A 17103-nucleotide genomic window follows, 5' to 3' on the forward strand; every position below is an offset into this window, starting at 1 on the left:
AGGTTTGCACTTCTGTTGAAACAGATACTTTAAAAAAAAAAAAAAAAAAAAAAAAGTAAAACAATTTCTCCCGTCTTCATTGAGAAACAGAAATTGGAAGTTCCACTCCAGAAGAAAAGTTTCTGCTAATTCAGAATATTAATTGCAGGGAAACCAAGGCATTTAAAAAAACCACTCACAGACAACTGCACATGAAAAGTTTAGGTCATCATATTTAATCACATAAAATTAACAAATAGCTGTGAAAAACTGAAATTCTCAGAAATTATGTCCATAGATAACCACAATCAGAGGCTTCAGAGCAATTATTAACCTACTGTTGCTGAACTTCCAGCCACCATAGGATCACCAGACTATTTTTTTGACCTATTTTAGTTACAAAACATGTCTAGTTACATTGTTTGCTTCCTACATTTCTTTCTGAAAAATCACACAGACAACCTGTTTTATATACCCGGTACAAATCAAGTTATTGTCCTAATAATGAATTCTAAGAAAAATTAAAAATCTGAAGTTAAAATCAGCGCGGAAAGAGATACTTTCCTTGCTTTATCATGAAGGAAAGAATAACAAATGTTCTAATGTCATAACATTTTTAAATATTCAAGAGTAAAAAATATTATTGGTTTAAACTAATAATAAAAATATCTGATGAGGAAAATGTCCTTTGAAGTGGCCACAGACAACACGGCTTTCTAGATAGCAGAAACAGGAGACTTTTAACAGCATAAGACTAAACACCCAGTTAGATGACAGACAGCGAATAAGCTGTAGACAAAGTAGAACCTTAGCCAGGCCTGTGCTGATCTCCGCATATAAACCATTACATACACGCACACCAGATAGTCACAAAACATCGAAATAGTTTTGTATAAAGAGTTATCAGAATTTACAAGGCAGAGAAGCATTTAGACATAACTGTAACCCAAACAACTCAAACTTCTCAAATTATCTCCAAATTCAGAAAAAACAGAACTGCTAAGAGGGGACAAAAGAGTAGCATGAAGTGATGCTGTGATTAATTTGCCTTCACCAATTTTTTTTTTTTTAAAAGCTGCTGTAACTTTTAGGGGCCTCGAGGAGGGTCCCCACTGGGAGAAGCATTCTGAGGACAACAGATGAGAGAAATGGGATGTATCGGCAAACATCTGAAACCCGTCCTGCCCATCCTTTTTGGCAGCCAAGCACATGGGCACCCCGAGCTCACACAACTTCTTCGCTCACAAGGAGAAGAGATGACCTTGGAGGAGGAGGAGGAACAACGGTGGCCGGTCACAGCTTCCAGCTGATGCTGTAGGATCTCCCCAGCCTGCAGGCTGGTCCCAGCACCCCTGCCTACCTTCGTGGTCGGCGTTCACAATAATTCGGTGGTGTGGGTGCACAGAACCGATCGGCTGGCAGAACCCGGGGATTATTGCAGATTGCTATAATGCTTCATTGTATTTGATTTTAAAAGGTAACGACTAGGATTCTTGGAGTCATGGGACTGTGACCTGCTCCTGTCTGGCAGAGGTACAACCACCTACAGCACTGGCTTAAATTATGCAATAGGATCTATTAAAAAGAAAAAAAAAAAAATCAAGATTGCCCTTTCTAAACACTCCTGCACTTCCAAGCTTTAGCATGTACATCACCCTCTTTCCTAGTGACTCATGCAGCCCTAGCTGGAACTGTCGGGTGGCTTATATTACATCCTGCAAGTCCTCTGGGAGGCTCTTCTTGTATTAAATTATTCCTCAGTTTTCCAACCACTTGTGGAGAGAATTGTCTCAGCTTTTACTGACAAAAAATTACCTTTAAAATCAGAACATGCATGTATCAACAAGGCCTATTGAACAAAGTAGTGAAGTTCAGAAATGGAAGAGAATTATTTCAGAAGGGGAATACCTGAGCAGAAGTTGTTACTCCAGCTCCCGCCATAGGCATATTCCAAAGCAGATTTAAATCACTGGTGCCTTTTCCGCTTGGATTCAGTGCACTTTGCATCAAATTTTGTAAAACATTACTTCAGGTGTTCTCATTAGAAAAGTGTGGAAGATTAAAAACCAAGCTGAAACACCAAGGCATATTTTTACAGTCTTAGGGTGCATTGTGGATACTAAGGTAAAGCTGGTTAATTAACATGTGAGCCAGTCTTCATTTTCTCATCTCTGCTGATGCTATATAAGTAATTTCAGGGTCTCATGGTGCCTCAGCTAAAGTGCGGAATATAACAAATAGAGAAAAAAATTAAAAAAAAAAAAAAGGCCTTTAGCTCTGCAGGAAGGACAAGGTAGAGCTGAGACGGGGATCACTCCTCGCTCCTCCTGAGCCTGCACAGCCTTCTTCAGGCAAAGCCGCTCTCCCCGCCAGGAGCAGGGGATTAGGGTTTTTTATTCATAAATTATGCCATTTCGAAAAGCCACTGTCAACTCAAACCCAGCCTAAGACGACAGGGCTAGAATACAAAACTTCACTGCCTTGTGAGGTTTTTGTTGTCTTTCTTTCCGCTGCTGCCTTTGCTATCGAATCCAAAAGGTTTGGTTTGAGTTTGTGTGCGTTTGAGAAATTTGCCTTGTTTCACTTATTCAACAAGACTTCTATAACAGAACCAAAAGTAGTCTCTTTTCCTTCTTAATTAAGGGCAGCACGATTTTGTTTACTTCCCATGATAAGCAATCTGAATAGCTAAAACCCCTTTATTTTGGGAATGCAGTTTCTAGGACGTACTTATATTCCACTGAACCATGACAAGAAACATTTTATCACAGCAAGTAATTTCTGTGATACCATCAGAGACAACATATTATCCAATTTAACACTTATTACTATAGAATAATATATTAATTTATCCTTTAATCTGAATGGCTACTGTATTAAAAAAAATTCTTTCCACAAAGGATCGAATTAAATCTAATACCTGCCATGACATTCAGTAAAATGGACAAAGCCTAAAGCAACTTATATCCTCTTTCATCTCCTATATTATTACATATGGCAGGAAACCTTAGAGTACAGCTTATCAGCTGTTAATCAGAACTCACCCTACAAGCATGGCGCTTTCAGAATTTTAAACATTTCCTATCTTCTATTTGTGCACATATTAGAGGAATTTATATTCCACCTATGCAGAAATTCTTATGAAATCCTATCCTCACAACTCGTAAACACTGGGTACATTAATTTGTTACAGAAAAATATTTGGGGCCAACTTTGAACTAGAGAGAGTGAGAGGAAAAGAAACACTGTTAGTGCGAGAGCTCTGAGGTGTCACTCAAAGATATGCAGGACGAGATAAATCAAGATCTTGAGCAAAAAGGCAAGAAATTCTCTGAGAGTAGCTATTTGAGGATCAGAGGAAAGGGATGTTTTGAAGTAAAAGAGGACTATGTTTATTCCTCTATGAAGTATAAAAATAATGGGCTTTGCTGGAGGAAGGGAGGTAATTTTCCAGCTTTGTAAGGCATGATTGATACATAATGCAATATCTTTATTAGAACACCCCCCCCCCCAATACATTAAGAAATCTTTTAAAAAACTAACCAGTTTAAATTTGGTATTAAGGCCACCAAACATCAAAAGCACAGAATCACCATCCTCAAATTTGAGAGACTTAGTCATGGCTATGACGCATCAAGACAGTCTCATTAACATCATTTTCACCACCGTATAAATATCAAGCAGAATTTTTACTTGTTTTCTTGGGTTGTTTTCTATGTGTTTCTTTCTACATTTGCACACTACTGTATCCTGCACATGGATCGGGGCAATCCCAAACACAGATACAGGCTGGGCGATGAGTGGATTGAGAGCAGCCCTGAGGAGAAGGACTTGGGGGTGTTGGTTGACAAGAAGCTCAACATGACCCGGCAATGTGCGCTCACAGCCCAGAACACCAACGGCATCCTGGGCTGCATCAAAAAAGGCATAACCAGCAGGTTGAGGGAGGGGAATCTGCCCCTCTGCTCCCCTCTGGTGAGACCCCACCTGGGGTGTTGGGGGTCCCAGAGCTGAACGCAATATCAGAAGGACATGGACCTGCTCAAGCAGGTCCAGAGGAGGGCCACAGAGATGGTCGGGGACTGGAGCACCTCTCCTATGAAGACAGGCTGAGAGAGTTGGGGTTGTTCAGCCTGGAGAAGAGAAGGCTCCAGGGAGACCCTATAGCAGCCTTCCAGTACCTAAAGGGGGCCTACAAGAAAGAGGGAGACTTTTCACTAGGGCTTGTAGTGACAGGACAAGGGGCAATGGTTTTAAACTGGAAGAGAGTAGATTTAGATTAGATGTAAGGAAGAAGTTCTTCACTGTGAGGGTGGTGAGGCACTGGAAGAGGCTGCCCCGAGAGGCTGTGGCTGCCCCATCCCTGGCAGTGTTCAAGGCCAGGCTGGATGGGGCTTTGAGCAACCTGGTCTAGTGGAAGGTGTCCCTGCCCATGGCAGGGGGGTTGGAACTAGATGATCTTTAAGGTCCCTTCCAAGCCAAACTATTCTATGATTCTATGATATTTGAGTTTGAACAGTCAGGCATTAGGTGTCCCTGCCTTTACAGAGATAAGGACCAGACGCTTGGAACCACAGTGACAGAAATGCTAACATAAAAATGTGAAATTAGTAGCTTGTTCTGCAAGTGCTGAATTAATAGTTCCTTAATTTCAATTTACACAGTTGGCTTTGTTAAATGATTAGTGCCTTTAAACCTGAGAAACTAATTATGAGCATGGATGGCCAGATAAGAGTGAGATTAGATAGGACTTAATTAGTACTTTGTTGCTTTTTCTAGGTTTGACTGTCATATGAAATTTTTAATAAAAGAAAAAGCAGACTTACTTAAGCAGAAATCAAGAGGTAGAGTTAAAAGTCTTTTACAAAAAAAAAACCCAACACCAAAACCAACCACCAACCTCCCCCCCCAAAACCCAAACCAAAAAAAAAAGTTTTTTTGGTAATTTGTTACCTTCTTCATACCTAGAACTACCTTAGCCAAGCAGAATAAGAGGACCAAGAGATTTTAGAAACAACATTTTAGGGAAAGCTTCAAACAACTATTATTTAAGCTTGTCCTTACAGAGTTCAAACTATGTACTCCACATACATCTTACATGTTTTGGAATATATTTAGGGCACCTTTGCTGTGTTTAGTTTTATCACACAGAGAGATGCATGTGTAACACTGAGGGTCACACAGACCTTCCAAATATTTTCATTCAAAACTCCCTACAGTCACAGTAGCTTCACTACCTAAAGGATCACTCAATGGTGAAACAGTCTACACTCACAGATAATCTTTTGTTATCAAGGTGAAAGGTTAAAAAATTAAGTTTCTTGATTGCCTAGTTGATTAAATCAATATGTTCAGGATATCCCAGTTAGCAAAGGAAGAACTACATCTTCCCCATTACTCCATAGCCAAAAGACTGTTAAAGACCCTGTAAATGCATTTAAATCTGAAAAAGAAAGCACAACAAATCTTTGCTGCACTTTTGCTGATTAATAAGTATAAATGCCTTCTTCAGTGTCAAAAGTGAAATAAATTATACTTCTTGGTACAGCAAATCAAGAACTTTCTCCAACGACTAGGTCTTCCAGGAGACCATCACAGTAATGACCAGACACACAAAGCAAACAACAGGGATTAAAAGTAGGACGGTCCATTTTTTCCGGTTCAATTAGGCTAAAATGCATTATGGGACACTGAAATCTGTTTCTAAAGTATCGGAAGACAAAGCGACAGTACAGCTTACCAACCACAGACCAGCCAGGTAATCTAACAGTCAGTTAGGACACGCTCTGCAGAAGCACTTTGGCACTAAACTCCATGATGGTGCAGGGGTAGCCATAACCCACGTTGGTCAAAGCCGCCGACACAAGCTGCCTCCGGCAAGCTCTGAACCTTGTCCTTGTCCTGGAGGCTCAGCATGGCCAGTGGCTTTTCCTCTTTCCCATCCTCTCCAGTGACACCAGCTTGGACAGAGAAGCCACCATTGACCTTGCAGGAGCTCCTGTCCTTGGCGGTTTCTTCTTCTTTCTCCCAGCCCAGACTTCAGCTTCATCACACAGTCCTGGGACTCTGAAAGAGGTCTGTGAAGGTTTTAGCAACGTAGCCCCACCTGGTTGGGCAACACAGGCAACTAATGCCCCACTAAAATAACTTACCATAGCTACAAGTCTGAAGTCCATGGCAGATCTAGACCTTGCTTTTTAAAAGGAATGCATTCTAACAAAACTACATTTTAGATACCCAGTGTATTTTAGCTAACACCTCCTTTCCCTCCAGATTTTATGTATTTTTAATGAAAGTCTAATTACCATCCAAATACAGTTTGAAGCAATGCATAAGGAAAAATAAACATAATTTAGAAATTCAGAAAATATTAGTTAATTATTTTTCTGGCAAGATAGAAGTGTATAAATTAAGAATCTGTGTAAATATATGTTAAATTACTTAAATATATACAGACATAGTACGTACATAATCCCCATGGTTAGCAAAAGGAAATACTGAATTACACCAGCCAATGAGAATCAACCTTTTTTAAGAAAAATACTTAGGAAGCACAAATGCAAAACAAGATGAAAATCAATTATTTAAATCAAGGTTTCCAACTTGACAATTTAAATCATGATTAAAATTGGCAATTTAAATGGCTTTGATCTAAATCAATCCCCCTGATTTGAAACCAGTCCATTTTGTTTGTCATCGTTATTGTTCTCAGAGCACCCTGATGAAAAAATTATTTGTAAATGTGCACATGTGGATATTTCTTTATGAATACACTTTGTTCTACATGTTTGTAATTCATTTATGACATGAAGAGCACTAACTACACCTTAGCATACCTATGACACAACTCTATTTACCAAGAAATATTATTAAATGTGAATTTTATTTTGCAAGTGATAATATTTCCAATTCTTCCATAATATTAGCATTACAGGACAACATAGAATTAACCGAGTTTCAGATCGCCAACAGACCTGCCAGTCACAAACGGAGCCACAGAAGCTTTAGACCTGCCACTTGGCATCCAGCATCCTTCAGAGAAGACTACAAAAAGCACATCTGATCTGCAAGGCCACAGGACACCAGGTCCTACGTTGAGTGCTCAGGTCACCCAGAGCAGCACAAGCACAACTCCCAAACACCTCCACAGCCCATTTCACCACCTGGAGATGGTTGTAGGCAAAGGGCTCTTTGGACTTGCCTGTTTAACCTGCCTTCCTGAAGATGTGTCATACAGGTGTCTTCATTTATTCATCCATCCGTCCGTCCATCCAAAAGTTGTAAAAAGGGAAGCTCACATCCCCAAAACACTAGATTCCTACAGACTTTGCTAAAGGGAGATGCCCAGGAGAAAGGATAGAAGCCCAGGCATCACCTTAAATGAGCTCCTGAGGGGTTGGGGGGGGTCCCAGATGGGGCTGGGTGGGGGAACACAGTTAGTGCTCTCCAGACCCTGCCAAATAGGTTGCAGCAGGGAGTAATGTACCAATTAAGACATCAGAATCCACCCAATGGATCTCTCCTGAGAGAGGGATCTGTAGAAACCAGGTTCCGTTGGCTCACACAATGATTTGCTGACATCCTCACCTCATTAAAACCTCAGCCTTTGTATCTAATGCTGCCTGTGGATAACGAGCCACCCAGATTGCTTACTCTGCCCAAATTAAACAAAGATACAATTCTCCATCTCAACTAGGCTGTTAAAGCCTTCCTCCTACCTCTTTCTCAATTATTGCCAGAAGACTCCAGTTTCTTGTCAGTAACCAGCAATAATTCTGCTTTACTTTCCAGGCTATGCTTTAACAGTACTGGTTTTTTCCTAAACTTCTCTTCCTGAAGTTCACATCACCTTGGCTCCCAACCGCTGCGGTAGCTTTCCCCCCCTTCTTCCCACACATCCAGACTTTGTGATCCAATGACCATTTTCGTGGCCCATGGGCTTGACCACGATAACGTGATCTGTGCTCTTGTCCCCTGGCCCTCCTTCACAAACAAGCCCATGTCAGGGTTCCTTTCCAGTATCACCACACACTTATCAAGTATCTTATTATTCCCACGCAGCAGCAATGACTCGGCTATGATCACCTCGTGATCCCAGCTTCTTAACTGTTTGCTTGTTGTGTTTTGTGTTTTCTCTCATCGTGCGAAATACTTTGGAAGAGGTCCCTGTTCACGGGTGCAAATATATGTGTGTTCTCTTCCAAATCCCTTGTTAATGCCTGCCTTCATCTGCGATACCTGCAAAGAGCAAAAGAGCAGCTAGCTCAGGCTGGATCAGTGAGGCCAAACCGAATGGCAATAATACTTTGTTTTCTGCTCATGTCCATGGCTGCTTTTCTGTTCTACATTCAAACTATAAACAACCTGAAGTGGGTCTTCTTTTTTTGTCCTGTACTTACAGTGCACCAAGGACATGAGCTGCTGATCTATGATTAAGGGCATCAACAACTACATAACAACAATAATAATGTAATAGAAGAGGAGAAGACACTATGATTTCATTTCTGTCTAAGCCTGGAACAATTTGTTAATGGAATTAGGAAGCCTCTTCTATGTAATTATCAGTGAGTACGTCAGCCAAGTCTAACTCACAGTGCATATCTTTCACTGTGATAATACAGTATTTTAGAACTACATGAAATACACCATTTAGATAAGCTGAGCTGGAATTTATGACCCTCCATTTGCAGCCAGGTCCAGAGGACTAGTGTGCATTTTCAGTTCAAGATAGGGAAGCAAAGGACTGTTTATAAGGCTTCATGTCCAAGTTCTTAAAAGTGAGGAGAGAGCTCAAGCAAAGATATTTTCACACTTTCCCCCCCTCACCCCTAAAGCTGATCCAAGAGAACAAAACCAAAGATTTCTAAAATACCCAGGTTTCCTCCTTTTTCTGAAGGAGAATGTAAATGTTTGTTCTTATTCTGTTCCATGGCTCTCCTTTCTAGAAACATCATACATATTTATTTTATTAAAAATCCCTCACACATGGTGAAACAACTACATTTCAGTATGTCTGCTTTTACCCATAGCTCATCTTTCACAGCACAAGAAGCTGATCCAAAGGAAAGCAGCATAACAAGATTTTCCAAATTATGTTGAGTCTTGGTCAAAGTCTGCAGGAAGACCAGGGATTAATCTGAAGATGCCCATTTCCAATCTCCTGTTTTATCCACTGTACCACTCACTTCCCTACAGCTAGAGCTAGAACTATACATGTTCTTTCATTAGAAAATAGTAATGTTGCCTCCTTATTATAGAAAAAAATTATTTTCTGGAACAACTGAATGTTTACAGAAAATATGTCCCTCCCTGGAAATTAAGCCCTAAAGTTATGTACAATTAGAGCACACAAGTACTTATATGTGAACATGGCCTGCCTCACATAACATTAAATTGTTTTGCCTTTCTCGGTACCCTGAGTAAATCTGAATCAACGACATCGCAGTAGGATTTCCAAATCATACCAGTCCCTAGCATAAATTCTCCCGAGTCTGAAGACATCTGAATTTGTTTCTAGAGAAGTAAATTCCAGGTGTTCGGCTCTGGAGAAATGCCCAGATTCTCCTTTAAACTGCCATTCCCTTTGCCACTCACCAGGTCCCCCACCATCCTGCGTAACCCGCTGTGGTCAGCACACGGGTCACTTCGCGTCGGGTCCGTATACCCTCATTAGCAACCATCCCACTGCGACAGCAATTACAACTTCAGCAGGTCCGGGGGTCCCGGAAAGATTCGGATGTTTGCTTCACTTTCTTGAGAGGGGCAAACCATGAGCTGCAGGCGGTCGCAAACTTCAGGCAGGCTGCTAAGGCAAAAAGTCACTCTGTGATGTTTTCCCTGGCACACGAAGAGTTGGTCCATTTGGAAGAGGTGGGTGGGCTTTAACCTGAGGGTACAGGTTTCAGTGCGCTGTGCTGAGATCACGCAGAGAGATCTTGTCTGGCTTCATAGCAATCCCACTCATTCAAAACAGTCAACCTGAGCAACAGCCTTTTAAATGATTCAGTTAGATACCAGCTGTTTTCATTTAGCTTTCAGCCACTCAGTCACAGTATGAACCCAGCTTGGTGCTATTTTTGAGGCAGACAATGTGCAGAGATATACCCTCATCTGAGAGCCTTGGACTAAGCTCAGGATGATAACATAGCATGGGTACATCTTGGATACATTTTAAATTAGATTTCTTTTCATTCTACTGCCACGCATTAGGCAATGTGCCTTTTGCAAGGGAAGGCGATGAATGCTGAAACAGAAGAAAAAGGGGGTCTGGGAAGCAGGAAAGACATAATGTTCTGGGTCCACTGAATGGGCATGTACATCTCTAACACAGTATAAGCAAAGCTCGTCCTGAAGAAGATTAGGGTGACATTCGGGAAGAAGCGAGGTCAGAGAAAGGAATGTAAACTGGAGAGTGGGGAGGGAAGCCCGGGAAGAAACCGAGTGAATTACTGGGAGAGCAAAAGAGGAAAGATAAGAAGGGAAAGGCAAATGTTTTCCCTTTGCTTCCAGGTCTACGTTACAAGACCACTGCCAACACAACAAAGCCAGTATAACACACATTTTATCTAGTATTTTGCTGGCATAACAGTGCCAAGCAGGACTCAAAGCTCACACCTCCCCTGGCTGATGCCAGGTCTGAGTTTCTACTTCTACCTAATCCCCATCATTTTGAAAGACCCGTATGGGCCCCTTGCAACCGACCTGCCAGTCTTGCTCCTATTTCTGTAAGCCCTATTCCTCCTCCTGGTCGAGCAAGCTGATGCTGCTTAGGATAAGGACGGGACACAGAGGGGTGCACGAAGAGACCGGTCAGCATTTGTTAGCTGTCAACAAATGGCATCAAGGCCAGGTTACGGACAGCTAACCTCCTCTGTCGCAAACCAACAAACATCCCCCCACCAGCAGCCACCGTTACGTTGTCCTTTGTTTCAGATAAACTCACTTAAAAGGGAAGATGTAACAGGAGCCACGTGGAGTTTGGGGATGCTCTTCTGCCACGCGGGAGAATTAAGCTTTGCTTGCAAAAAAACACCGAGGAGCTAGTACAGGGGGAGAAAGGCTACTAGGAGTTAGTGTATCGGTAGGAAAAAAGGCATAGGAAGTGACTCAGGATAGTATAATCCAGCCAGAGATGTAGCATTAGGAAATGTTGCATAGCCGTGCCTGTGAGTTATGCCTAAATCACATTCCACGGGATTTAATTCTGTTGGTGGTCTATAAATTGGTTACTACAGGTTCAGTAAATGTTACTCCTTGCCTTGAGATGTTTATGTACAACGCACAAAATGGAGCAGTCACTGGCCGGGTAATTACTAAGTCCTGAATAAGTCACCTTTTGTGCCACGGCATACCCATCTTGGAGACAACCACATTTATTTTCCTCATGTTGGTGACAAAAATCATAGCTGACTTTAGAGCTCGTTCGAGGACCTGGAGAGGAGAGGTTGACATGGCAAGAGGTGGATAATAATTTTTGAACTCTGGCGTATCAAGACAATCACAACATGTGCAGACACAGGAGGTCACATTATTATACCTTGTTAATGTCTTCAAAGCTTTTCAGAGACCTTTATGGCGTTATTCTACACGAAAAATTAACCCTAATACATACATTCAAAAACTAGATCCAACACACAGAACAAAGAACCCTTGGGAAGAGGGTTAAGCTCTAATCTGCTACTTTTTTCCGCTTTCCTGTGGAAGCAGAGGTGGCAGAGGAGAGGCCGGCCAGCGTGAAGGCTCTGCACCCGTATGGCTGCTACTGCGTCGTCTATCGTGTCAGCGTATGTCACGACAGCTAACGGGGAGGCTGGGGAGGCCTCTAGCTCAATCCTCTGCTTTCTGCTTAGTCAAGCCGATCCTGCTGGAATCGGCAGTACAAGGCTTGCAAATGTGCTCAGCATTGCAGACTCCCGGGGAGCCCTACTTTGGTGTTGGGAAAGAAAGAAAATACAATACGGTCTGTGCAGGCGCTCACATCGCACGCTGCTTTACAAGGAAGGGAAGGAAATGAAATGATACACAGGGGAGGCAGACCTGATTACTGAAAATTATATATACACTCTTGAGGTGAACAGTCTTCATCTAATTTGCAGGTAAATTAATGATTTACAAAGAAGCACAGTCTATTAAAAATAAATTTTAGCGACAGACATATGTGGCCTGTTACGGTGATTTTTCATTTAAATCTAGTTCAAGTCTTTTCTGTACCTCTGTGCACTATGAGATGCGCTGATGGAGAAATGGCAAAGAGCTATAAAAATGAGAGGTTTAGCAAAAGATGAAGAAGAGACAAAATTGTCACAGTGCAAGAATGGACAAAATTATCTCCACCAAAGTTAAAATAGAAAATAGAAACCTGATTTTTTCACACGGCGCACAAACGAATTCACTCAGCATTACCTCAAGATGTTGCGGAGGCCACAAGCAAGAAGCGGATGCCGTGGAGGATAGTATAAACGAGTGCGGGATTCACTGGTGACAATGACCACGCGTGGCTGTGAAAGTCTCTAAAATGCTGATTACCGGAGTGAAGGCACAGCAGGAAAGGAGCAATTTTGCTTTGCCTTGTTTGCTCCAGCACGGTCGCAGCTTCCAGGAGCGGGGTTGGGGCCTCTCACGCCAGCTGGGGCAGCGGGAGAAAAAGCCAGCTACAGCAATCCTGAGTCAGAGATTTCACCGTGCTGTGGAAATGCACTTCTTTATAGGCACCCGCCACGCTGGCCCACCTCCAGGAGAGGATCCGGTGTTAGGCAAACCTACGGCCAGACACCAGTTGCGATTCCTAAAATCTAGTTTTCTTTTACATATATCTTCATTAGAAAATCTTTGCAATAAATTTGTTAGTTTTCAGGTTTGCTAAAAAGGACTACTACTTTTCCTGCCCAAACAGTCATATTAGAAATATGGTCTGTTTAAAAAAAAAAAAAAGTACATTTGGCGATATAGGCTTGTGCGGCTTAGTTCTGGGTACTTCCTCTAGCGAGAGACTTTGCCTTGCTCCATATCGCGGGCAGCAAGGAACCCACAAGTATTTCCCATTTATGTACCTATGCCCATACGTAACGTTGTGCGAATATATATCTATTTTCGCCTGACTTCCACTTAGCTATCTGGAGGCAAACAACCTGCGCGTCACCCAAAGAGCCCCCCCCAGAGAAACAACCCGTTTGGCAACCCAGGACTTTTATTATAACCGAGACCAAACCCAACGCGCTCAGGAAACCATAAAACCCCTCGAGTTAACTGTAGCCAACGGCAAAAAGCCCGGCAGCCCCCAAAGCCAGCGGCTGCAGTCTGATGGTGTCACCCATCCCCATCACCACCCCCTCTCCCAGTTTGACCAGTGCTCAGTCCCCACGGCACATTTATGGATAAGCACAGCACCTGGGCACGGCGAGGAGGGAGGGTTTGGGTGCACAGGGGGGTCCCCCCCACACCACCCGGGGTGTTTCCGGGGGGGGGGGGATACCCCGAGTCCCCATCCATCTGCTTTGTAAATGGCCTTGGAAAAAACAAGGAGAGGGACGGCGAAGGGGCTAACTGGGAAAACTCCCGGGGCCAAGGGGAGGGGGGGTCTGGGGGCGCGGAGCTGCCGCCGGGGGATTTTTTGGGATGGTAAATAAAAGGGGAGGAATTCGTGGGGATGAGGCGAGGGCGACCATTAACCTCCCGGGCGGGTGGCTTTGGGAAAAGAGCCGGTGCGACGCCTCTTTTCGTTTGCAGCTCCTTTTTTTTTTTTCATGGAAAAAGAGTTTCTGGCTAGCAGCCAGCTGTAAATTAACAGCTAAGTGAAACCATTATGTCGGTGGGCTGCTTTAATCGGTTTACAAAACAAAACCAAAAAACCCACCGTCTAAGGGACGATGCATATCCGTAGGCAGGAGGGGACCCGGGAAATCGAAAACCCGGGGGGGCTGGGGGGGGGCACCGGCCTTGAGCCCCCACCCCCCGGACCCCAGCGGCCGCTAATGTAAACGCTCCGCATTAGAAAGACTTCATTACAGGTGTCCCGAGAAACTTATTTTGGCTGGGGGGCGGTTCGGCCGCCCCTCCCGGTGGGGGGGGGGGGGGGCTGAAGGCACCGCTGCCGGGGGGGCGACAAAAACGCACCCGGAGGGGACCGGGGACGAAGCAATGATGACAAGAGCAGCACAGTGTTAGGGTTCAGTTCCAGCTGATTTTATTTCCTTCCCGAAGAAAAAAACCAAAACAAAACCAAACAAAAAAACCCAAAACAAAACAAAAAAAAAGAGAGGTTATTTACAGAAGGTATATCAACAATCTGACAGGCAGTGAACTTGACATGGTTAGCTGGCATGATCTTTTTTTTTTTTTTTCCTCCTTTCCCAACGTTGCATTGTGGGTGATCGTTAGACAAAAAAAAAAAAAAAAAAAAATTCTACACAGCATATTGCACAGGATGGATGACCAAAAAAATAACAAAAAGAACAAAAAAAGTTAAACCCTTAACGGAACCACCTCATTAGGCAGACGTCCTAGTGCCTGTCATGTTATATTAACATACATAAACACACAATCTTCTTTTTTGCTTATTATAATACAGACTTAAATGTACAAAGATGTTTTCACTTTCTTCATCTTAAACACAACAGCTATAAACCTGAATACATATGCTATCATCATGCCATAAGAGACTAAAACAATTATATTTAGCGACAAGTAGAAAGGATTAAATAGTCAAATACAAGAATGAAAAACGCAGTACATAGTGTCGCGAACTCAAACCGGCATTTAGATAGATCCAGTGGTTTAAACGGCACGTTTTTGCTTCTAAAAAAAGTGCAAAAAGATGTGGTTTACAAGTTAAAGGTACAGGATCCCTTCTGTGTAAATGCACCAGTCGCTTTACTTCATTTCGGGACAGGTTTCTCCCCAAAACGGTAGCATACAGTGTATACGCCTCAGTCTTCCCCTTCCCCTCGGGCCCCCCCCGGCCCCCCCCCGGCCCCTGCCGCCCCCTCCCCCGGCGAGGCGGGGGGTGCGGAGCGGGCGCTGGCGGCGAGGGATGCTGTCACTTTAAGATGCCTGCAGATTGGAGTGTAAACATGGACAAAATAGGGGCTGATTCGTGGGTGGGTGAGAGTGTGAGTGAGCGTGAGAGCGCGCACACGCGTGGGAGATACTAACCAGCGGCCCTGCTGTTAAAATCAGGAAATCCAAACAGCGATTTACACCGATTTACACCCCCTTTATATATTTTTTACAAAAATACACTGAGAAAATAATCAAACGTTTTCATCTCTCTTCTCTTTTTGTTTTTAAAAGTGTCAAAAGTCTACATTTAAATATAAAAAATTAAAAGTTAAAACTCTAGCCCTTCAGTGAAGGAGACATAAAAATGGTGCGGGTAACAACGAGAACTACCAAAAAAGGACAAAGGAATACAAGTCAAAAATGTTTGGCCAGTATAAATACGTCCACTTATAAAATGGCATCCGATTACATTTACAAGGAAAAAAAACCAAAAAAACCCAATACGAGGATGGAGCATCGGTGAGAAAAAACAGTCTTTTCATTTACAGCTATAAGGAACAAACACATACATACTCTGAGAAAAAATTTGGTCCTGAATTTTCTTTTTTTAAAGTCCAGCACAGATTTGAGTTGCGTTTGAATCCTTTAAAGAGTTAAGAATGAAAAAAAGCTGGTGATATTTTTTGTAGGAATCAAACATAGCGCCATCTATCTGCTTTTATATTATCCTAACACTATTTTTTTTAAACTGTTCAACAGTCTTACAGAAATCTTAAAAAGATAGACAGGATAACATGCTATATTAAACCCCACCAGTGAAATAATCCAACACCATCACGATTCTGAGTAAGAAGAAAAAAACTACTTTTTTTTTTTTTTTTTTAGTATTTTCGGGTTTTTTTTGCAAAAGCCATTGCCCTCCATTTCCCCTGTACCACATCATGACAGAAACTGTTCCCATTCCGTCTCTGTTGCAAAAAGAAGTTTTCAGCGTTCTTGAAGTTTCGGCCTTATTTTTTTTCTCTACATATGACATAAGGTGACTGAGAAAAGCGCTGCCGCCACCTCATCTGTACGTGCAAATCCGTTTCAGTTTATTATTATCTTCCCCCCACCGTATTTCCAAGACAGCTCTCAAGTGTAAGTCTGGCTCTTCTCCTCTTAACTAGGATCTCAGTCCAGCTCCATCCGCCTCCTCCTCCTCCTCCCATCATCGTCGCCTCCTCTCACCGCAGAAGAAACCGGGACGGGATTCCTCCCCCCAAAACGTGAACCTTGCAAGGGCTTGGGTGGATAATTTTTTTTTTTCCTGTTTGGTTGGTTTTTTTCCTCCTTTTTTTTTTTTTCTCCAAGCAGTTCTGATCGCTCTTTCACACGAAAAGGGCGAATGCTCAAGACATCCAGTGCGTGCTCAGCACAAGGCATCGCTCCCCCTCCTCTTGAGTCGTACGAAGTGGGCAATAACAAAGAACCCAGAGGTGTGTGTGCGGTCCCCCCCCCCCGCTCCTTCCCCCCTCCTGTCTCTCTTTTCGGGAAAAGAAAAAGGGAAAAGGAAAAAGCCAGCGTTTCGCTCCCGCCAGTCTCTGAAAAAGCAAACGTTCAGGCTCGTCTCTGGGCTGGGGGGGGGTGCGGGTCCGTCTCCAGCCGGAGGAAGGGGGGGGCTGCTGGCCCCTCTGCAAGGAGAGGGCGATCCCGCTCCCGCCGCCGCTCTCCCCGAGCGCAAGAAGCAGTCTCACCGGCCCCTTTCCAGCAAAGAAAAAAAAGAAAAAAAAAAAAAGACACCACCCCCCCCTCCCCAAAACCCCAACCCAAACCCAGAAAGAAAAGCGCCCGGGCGGGGGGGGGACGGGACGGACGAGTCCTGCCGCGTCTCTGTGCCTCCTCCAGCGGGGCCCGGCTCTCGCCTCAGTAAGTGAAGACCAGGTTGGAAATGCTGGACTCCAGCCAGTCCCCCGAGATCATCTCACTTACCTCCGGCGTGCAGTAGTCCGGGAACTCGAAGTGCGAGCCCGAGCCGGGCTCGAAGTTAAAATCCAGGTCCCGGTCGAGAACCGAGGAGCTGAAGCTACCCAGGGACATGCTCTCAAAGCCGGGGCTGGGGTTGAGGTCCAAGAGGTCGTCCTCGAA

The 17103-nt window shown here is 43.5% G+C and overlaps 1 protein-coding gene across 1 annotated transcript in view; it reads right to left on the bottom strand.

The window, feature by feature from the left end:
• Positions 1 to 16881: 16881 nt before the first annotated feature.
• The window catches only part of SOX4 (SRY (sex determining region Y)-box 4), a 1745-nt gene continuing 1523 nt past the window's right edge, over positions 16882 to 17103 (bottom strand). The window contains exon 3 of the mRNA XM_010573303.1: positions 16882 to 17097. Within this exon, the coding sequence (XP_010571605.1) occupies positions 16882 to 17097 (216 nt within the window). The remainder of the gene's footprint in view (positions 17098 to 17103) is intronic.

The sequence above is a fragment of the Haliaeetus leucocephalus genome, unplaced genomic scaffold, assembly GCF_000737465.1.
Source record: "Haliaeetus leucocephalus isolate CR32 unplaced genomic scaffold, Haliaeetus_leucocephalus-4.0 Scaffold373, whole genome shotgun sequence".
Taxonomy (NCBI): domain Eukaryota; kingdom Metazoa; phylum Chordata; class Aves; order Accipitriformes; family Accipitridae; genus Haliaeetus; species Haliaeetus leucocephalus.